General features: G+C 41.6%; 1 protein-coding gene across 2 annotated transcripts in view; it reads right to left on the bottom strand.

The window, feature by feature from the left end:
* The window catches only part of LOC113960995 (zinc finger SWIM domain-containing protein 6-like), a 203,023-nt gene that overhangs the window by 48,846 nt on the left and 145,853 nt on the right, over positions 1–8,324 (bottom strand). For both annotated transcript variants that reach the window (XM_027670957.1, XM_027670958.1), the window contains exons 5-7: positions 3,104–3,283; positions 1,381–1,557; positions 952–1,098 (exon numbers count right to left, since the gene is read on the bottom strand). In XM_027670957.1, the coding sequence (XP_027526758.1) occupies positions 952–1,098; positions 1,381–1,557; positions 3,104–3,283 (504 nt within the window). The remainder of the gene's footprint in view (positions 1–951; positions 1,099–1,380; positions 1,558–3,103; positions 3,284–8,324) is intronic.

Consider the following 8,324-nt stretch of genomic DNA (forward strand, 5'->3'; position numbering starts at 1 on the left):
TACACATGTGACTCATCATGGATATAACCTTCGAGCCTGCGCAATGGATTTTTTAGGTGAGACGCAGTATGCGCAGAACTGGACCCACCCTTTAATCCTAAGGTTCATCTGCCAGGGCCTAGTGAGCTTGGCACATGTGACTACACACTGGTATTTTTGCCTACAATGCATGAGGATACACATAGTTAAGAGTAGCAACAAAGATCTCAAAAAAAATTTGAATGAAAGGTGTTCTTGTAGTAGCTGAGAATGTAATTCCAATTTTTCCACATGCATTCTTTAACTACAAAGTCATCCCTTTCTTCTTCCACTACCTCTTCAAACCTACTACAAAGTTCAGTGAAGGATTATTTTTGCTAGAATCTTCCTTCAAAAAATAGGGGTAGCGTTTAGAGGAACACCACAGAAGATTTTATAAAGCTAGTGTTTCAAAAATCTTATTTCCAGTGATGTGAATCCACTAAAGTTTTAAGCATCATAAGAGACTTCTGGAAGAAACTGCCAAATTTGAAGAATTTCTGTAGTGCAGACTTTGCCTAGTCAACTTTAGGCTTCCACCTCAGAAATAGTTCTGCTAAATTATGCATCAGAGGAAAAAAATTATTTTAAATACCTGACATTTCAAATGCAAATCTCTGTTTAAAAGCCTATAAATTACACAGGATGAATATTTACACTGTGTAACCAAAAACCCTGATTGGAATAAAGGCCCCATCATGTTAGATGTATTGCAGAAGGCAGAACAGAGCCCTTGCCCTGCAGAGCTCATAACCCAGCAAAAAAAACCTCCAACATCCAGAATGTGACATTACCACTATGATCGTTTGGACTGAAGAGTTAAAGTCACCTCTTTTGCTTTAGTTTCAAAAGCAGTTTTTTCACGCAAAGTTCCAGTCCGGTGTTATTGTCACCTTGTCATGTCCTTTGCCCTTCTCTCTTCCCCGCATTTACCTTTCTTCTGAGCCTGGAACATTTCCAGCTGTTTCTGCTGCTGCCTTCTTAGTGTATTAACAATAGCTATTGCTAGCCTCAGTGCTTCTCGGGGGTATCCATGAGATCGTAATGCATCCACCCTCGCACAGGCTGTAGGAACATGTTCTAAAATGGAGAAAATAATTGAGGAATAGCAATGCTTCCATATCTGCAATGGCCTATTTTGCTAGGTTACTCAAAAGGGATTTTTAGTTTCCCTTGATTTGTTTTTAAAACTATGCAAGAGAAATTTAAAGGACTATTTCTGAGCCAACATTCAAGGGAGCCTCTGTTCTTTTTTCCAGGCTTTTCATTCAGCTCCCCCCCCCCCCAAAATAATGCCATAGAAACTGAACAAAGCAGCAAGTCATGGAAACATCTTTCTATCTTTCCGGTTTAGCCACTTACCATGCCAGAGGGGCCACCCCTGAGAGTCATAGAGTGAGTTTTCGGTGTTGTCATGGTAACAGTAGTTGGTGTATAGGTCACTGCTGATAATGTGCTGTAAGTGGTTGTCCTGCCAGTGCAGATCGCATGCCTCTATGGCTCGAGTGAACACCGTCCGATGTGGCCTGTTTGATGAATCTGTCATTTTCACAAGTTCAGAAAGCTGCATCAGCTTTTACTCATTCATATATGAATCAGTCATTCACAGTATTCTTGCCTTCTGCCTATTCACCAACCCCTAACTGACAGCAGTCTACCTTGACCCACTCTGCAAGAAGCAGCCCACAGATGACATTTCACATCCTGTTACCCAACAGCTCAGGCAAAGTGTGTGCCATTCACTTCGCATTCAGAGAGATCTACAAACTATCATGGCTAATGCTAAATAGGACGTTGCAAAGGGAACAGTTAAAGATGAAGGACATTAAACAGTACGTGCAGAACTCCCCTAAAAACAGACTAGAAAGTATATGGCACACAGCTACTCAAGCATCCCTGGCTTCTCTCCTTCTCAGAGCTACTAGGATGAGTGACAGATAAACATCACATGAAATATTTTTAGTTGTTCTCTTTGAGAAGTGACATTAACTTTGAGCACTTGGATATTTTTTTGTCATAAACATATACAAATACTGCAAAGAAGGCAAGGTACTGAGACCATAGTACTGACAATCCTTTACTGGACATCTTCCTATGGCAAAAGTGCTCTGTCTACATGGCACTGTGTCTATGAATGTTGAAATGTCATGTCAGAGTTGCCACTAGCCTGTCCAGGTTGGGTTGAACATCACGAGATCCAGAAAGCCAAACACCTCTGTAGGAAGTTATATATTGAATGAACTTCTGTCCCCAGCTAGCTGCAAGATCTAAAAATGAACCATCTATTTCCTTCAGAGGTAAACTTCCAAGAAAAAGAAACAAGGAAAAACCCATCTAAGTCCAACTCTACCACCTTTCACAAGCATTTAATTTTAACTTTTATGAAATATGTATCAAAATATTGAGGGGTTTGATGATTATGAGGGTTTTTTCCCCAGGTAAATATCCTATGTCTTCCTCAGTTATTAGCAAAGTAGCAATCTTTGCTTGAAGATGACTGGAGAAGGCTTCTGTCAGGTTTGATAACCACATTTTCGATTAGAAAGCGTATATCAAGTAAGAGACACCTCCTCCAAGAAGGCAGTGTTACCTGTGCACCCCCACATGCCTGTCAGTGCAGACCACACAACACAGAGTACATCCCACAGATAACTGCTTTAGTTTCTCACACAGTTTAATGCAGTCACAACTGATCTCCCTTTAAGTACCAAAGGCTTTGTAACTGCAAAAAATAAAAAAACTCAACACCAGAAGGTATATAAGATTAAAGTCAAGCAAAGAAACAACAGGCTTTTACATTACATGCTTCAGGGACATCCAATTTTTATGCAACAAGTATTTAGAAGGGCCAAGTGAAAAGTTAGAAAACCTAAGTTGCTTAGAAAACATTGCAGCCCCAGCATAAAAGTAAACCTTATTTATCCTTTCTGCAAGGATAGCATTAGTGAGAATAAATTTGGCTGGCCAATCCTCAACAAGAAAGTTACTTGTCCCAGGAAAGACTGCCATATTCTGCTGCAAGGCTCAAGTATATAAGACAGAGGCTATATTATATGTTTCAATCAGTGCATATATTTAGGCTCACCTTGGTTAGCATTTGCACCCTGAGGCAAAGCATTGGTTAAATTGGGCAGCTCATTTCCATGGTTTCCATCTTCACAGGGACAAACATCCACACCATTCCATTTTTTCAGCTGTTTTAGCCAACTGACCTTCTGCTCCAACTTGCAGTGGGGATTTAAGACTATACACATCCACAGAGCACCTGATTTTAAAGAAAATTGCTAAATTAGGTTTTCTATTAAAAATGCAGCAGCCAATGACTAATTGCAAACTTCTATTCTTTAACACTTTTTCTCCCCTAAGGCTACATTGCTTGTTTCCCAGCTATGCCTAACACCAGGTGTGGCCCATCCAAAGCAGTTTAAAGACTGTATCAAGCCAACCTTCTCAATTAAAAGGCATTAAATGGGTCTTTTGTATTAGGAAAGACATAGTTCACGATTTATAGCCCATCAGACAAAGGCAAACAAAAATTCACATAAAGTTACAGCAGGAAATTATCCAAGTTTTTCTACTAATTTTTGTACAAAAACTATGTATCTTCCAGCTTCACATTACAGGAACCAAATAAGTGCATTAGTAAGACATGCATTTTGTAAACATATACTTCCACACTCAAAATCCAGAGAAGTGGAGATTCAGTAAACACTGGTTTTGTGCAGTTTAATAGGAATAAGATATTTTTGCTGCTCCTACTTCAGTAATTTGGTTACACTAGAAAATTTGTCTTACATTTTTTGTTTATGGAGCTTGAAGTGAAAGCTAATTTGCACTGACATTTCTTATGTACCATCACTTTAGAAACTGCTCCCTGATACTATAGAGCAGGGCAGGCATAAATAACATCAGGGTCTTTAGCAACAATTTTCAAATGGAAAGATTTTTCTCTAAATCAGCTGTCTCTTCATCAGGGTGAACTTTGACACAAGCATGAAGACATCTGAAAGTACTGTTCATTTGCTCATTAAGAACGTGCCTTGTACACTACAAGAGATTTCACAGAATCACAGAATATTCTGAGTTGGAAGGGACCCACTAGGATCATCAAAGTTCAACTCCTGGCCCTGCACAGGATGGCCCCAAGAATAAAATTAAAAGAATATGCTTAAACTATGCAATCTTTATGACAGGCTGAAAAAAAAAGAATAAAATGCAGCTGGTTCTTCCAAGAAACTAGAATTCTCATATTCAATCATTCTTTTGCGAACTAAGAATACAAAATGGATACCCAGAGCACAGGTCATCACATTACATTAATTCCTAAAGTAACTCAGTATGTCGGTATGCCACAGCACAGGAGCCAGTGGAAACAGAGCTTGATCCTTAAGGCTGCAAGTCCACTGCTATTCAGGACGACGTGGAATGAGGAAGTAATATCAAAGAAATCTGAAAACCACAACAAAATAAGATATGGTACAGTGCAGAACACCAGAGATCCACTACACTAATGCACAGTAGTTGCATACAGTAGAACATGTTGTTTTGTTGTTCTTTTGTTTGAATTTTTTTTGGGGGGGGAGGGTTGTTTTTGTGGTTTTTTGGTTGGGTTTTGGTTTTTTTAAGTGCCATGGGAGTGAATAAAGCCAATACTGTTTTTATAAACTTCTTTTAAAATCAAATCATATTACTTCGTTTTAGACACGCTGTTCAATGCACTTCACTCCCCAAACAGAGTCAAATTATAGAATAGAATCATAGACTAGTTTGGGTTGGAAGGGAGATTTAAAGGTCACCGCGTCCAACCCTCCTGCAATGAGCAGGAACATCTTCAACTAGATCAGGTTGCTCAGAGCCCTATCCAACCTGAGCTTGAATGTTTCCAAGGATGGGGCATCTACCACCTCTCTGGGCAACCTGTGCCAGTGTTTCACTACCCTCATTGTAAAAAACTTCTTCCTTATATCTACCCTCTTTCAGTTTAAAACCATTATCACTTGTCCTATTGTTACAGGCCCTACTAAAAAGTTTGTCTTTCTTATAAGCCCCCTTTAGGTACTGGAAGGCTGCTATAAGGTCTCCCTGGAGACTTCTCCATGCTGAACAGACCCAACTCTCTCAGCCTGTCTTCATAGGAGAGGTATTCCAGCCCTCTAATCATCTTCATGACCCTCCTCTAGATCCGCTCTAACAGGTCTAGGTCCTCCCTATGCTGAAGACCCCAGAGCTGGACGCAGTACTCCAGGTGGGGTCTCACCAGAGTGGAGTAGAAGGGCAGAATCATCTCCCTTGACCTGCTGCCCACACTGCTTTTGATGCAGCCCAGGGTATGGTTGGTTTTCTAGACTACGAATGCACATTGCTGGCTCATGTCCAGCTTCTCATCCACCAGCACCCCCAAGTCCTCTACAGGGCTGCTCTCAATCCCTTTATCCCTCAGCCTATATTGATACCAGGGGTTGCCCAGACCCAGGTGCAGAACCTTGCACTTAGCCTTGTTGAACCTCATGAGGTTCACATGGGCACACTTCTTAAGCTTGTCCAGGTCCCTCTGGATGGCATTATGTAGTGGGTTTCTGTGGCTGGGTTTTGGTAGTGGGGAGGGGGGGCTACAGGGATGGCTTCTGTTAGAAGCTGCTAGAAGCTTCCCCTGTCCTGTGGAGCTAATGCCAGCTGGCTCCAGGACAGACTTCCTGCCCCTGGCCAAGGCCAAGCCAATCAGGAGTAATAGTAAAGCCTCTGTTATAACATATTTAAGAACAGAATGTTGTTGCGCAGAAAGAATTCCATCCGGGGAAGAGCGGAGTGAGAACATGGGAACAACAATGTAGACACCAAGGACAGTGCAGAAGAAGGGGGAGGAGGTGCTCCAGGTGCTGGAGCTGAGGCCCCTGCAGCCCGTGGTGGAGACCATGATGAAGCAGGCTGTCCCCCTGCTGCCCATGGAGGACCATCGGGGTGCAGAGACCCATCTGCAGCCCATGGAGAAACCCATGCTGGAGTCGGTGGATGCATGAAGGAGGCTGTGACCCCATGGGAGGCCCAAGATAGAGCAGGGTCCTACTGGAGACCTGCGGCCTGTGGAGAGGGAACCCCACACTGGAGCAGGTTTTTCCCGGGTAGGACTTGTGTCCCCTGTGGGGGATCCACGCTGGTACAGCTCATTTGTGAAGGACTGCACCCCATGGAGGAGTGACCCACAGGACAGCAGTTTGGGAAGAACTGCTGCCCGAGGGATGGACTCACGCTGGAGAGGTCCATCAAGGACTGTCTCCTGTGGCAGTGTCCCCACGGGAGCAGGGGAATTACTCCTCTCTCTGAGCAGCGGCAGAAACAATCCCCATTTCCCATCCCCCTGCACCTCTGGCGGGGAGGAGGGAGAACATGGAAGGAAGGAGGGGTGGGGGAAGGTGTTTTTAAGACTGTTTGATTTGTCACTCTTTGGCTTTTATCCTGTTAGTAATAAATTTAAGTACTATCCCCACTTTGAGTCTGTTTTGCCCTTATGAGCTGGCCCTTAAATGTCACCACCAACCTGAAAGCTTACACTGGCCTTAAGCAAAGGATTCTCTATTTCCTGCCTAATGGTTCCTGTATGGGGAAACTACTGATCAACTTACCCCATAATACAGATAAGGCTTATGGAAAAATGAACGGCAGCTATTTGTAATTAATTTGTGGGGAATGTATCTAAATCCATTTCTAGTGATTTCAACCTGGAAACTGCTGTTGGCAACAGCCTATACTCAAAAAAAGTTTCCCAAAATACATTCCCAGCATTCTCAAGTAAGTTTACGTGTTTGACTAGACTTAATGATGTCACCAATGTCACCCACAATATGAACAAATGCCTCATTAAATGGAAAAAAAAAGAAAAAAACCCCAAAACACGAAAGGTGTTTACATATTCTGTTTTTCTAACACAGCTCACTTTTTCATCTCTCTTTCCCCAGGCACCAGATATCTTTTCATACCAGATCTCAAAAGGCTGACACATCCGCTTCCCTCCCCCCTCCCTCCAAACTAAACCAAAAGTAAGGTTCTGATTTGGATCCACTGACTGTGACCCATGTCTTTCCAATATGAAGCTCCTCACAGCACAATGGTAAAATATCACAAACCCATATACAAAATTTTGCCACCAGAAGATAACTGGAAGACAAATCATGCTGTGACTGCAATTTGATATTAATTTCACAAGGGAATTAATATTAGAACTGTCATACTACAGTGAAGAATTGCCTATTTTGGTTAAAAAAACACTAATCCTTTTGACCTGGAAAAAAACAGCTTTGCCAAAAAAGACCTTTGGTTCAAATAGTGCTCTTTGAAAATGCATGATTGTCATTCATCTTTAGTCGATCTCACACCACAAAGAAATAGGTTACATTACTGTTTTACACAATGAATGCATGCCTTGTACATACAGAGGGAACATCAGTACTTTTGTATTTCTCAGTAGGTGTCCATACCTCTGAATTCCTGAGGGAGAAAGGAACAGCATGCCTTTACAGTGGTCAGGATTTAAACACGCAAATTGAAAAACATTAAGAAGAATTTAGTCACTGTAAAAGTAGGTGTAATACCACATCTTGTGTATGCATGTGTTCAAAGAAAGTGCAAGGAATGTATACAGACTCTCCCAAGAGATTAAGCATTGCTCAGTTTTCATATTTTACTCTTGTCACAGTAAATGGGGGGGGGGTGGAAACAGTTTTAGTGGGGATTAGGACACTGAGCATGACTGAAGATCCAGCGTACAACTCAGACTGATTGCAGTTTTCTCAAGAAATATGCTTTACCTAAATATATTATGCTATCTTGTAAGGACTGCTGTAACAGCCCTGGTTTGGGTCAGCATTTCCTCATTTACAATACCTGTGTAATCAGTGGCTGACACTTGGCCTTTGCCTTACAATTTTGCTTAATATACTCAAGATCAATCCATTCATTTGCAAAATTAAAATATGCAAGAAACTGATGCATGTTTGACATGTCTTTGCTCTTTCCATTAATCATAGAACCATAGAGTCATAGAATGGTTTGGGTAGGAATGCACATTAATGCATGTCTCTCTCTTAAAAAAACTAAAAAACCAAAAACTACAAGGTTAGTAAAATTTGATTATTTCAAAGAAAGTGGAGCCAGGTAAACAAGATCATTCTCTTTGTGCAACAGGCAAATTGGCTGCAGCACATGCTGCACATTTGAGCCTAATCAAATCTATTCCAAAAGCATAATTTTCCAGCATTGGAAGTGTGAGGATTGATTAGAAACACGAGGCCATATGAATATAGCTAAGGCTA

This window comes from Neopelma chrysocephalum, unplaced genomic scaffold, assembly GCF_003984885.1.
Source record: "Neopelma chrysocephalum unplaced genomic scaffold, ASM398488v2 Primary Assembly neopelma1_97010, whole genome shotgun sequence".
Classification (NCBI taxonomy): Eukaryota; Metazoa; Chordata; class Aves; order Passeriformes; family Pipridae; genus Neopelma; species Neopelma chrysocephalum.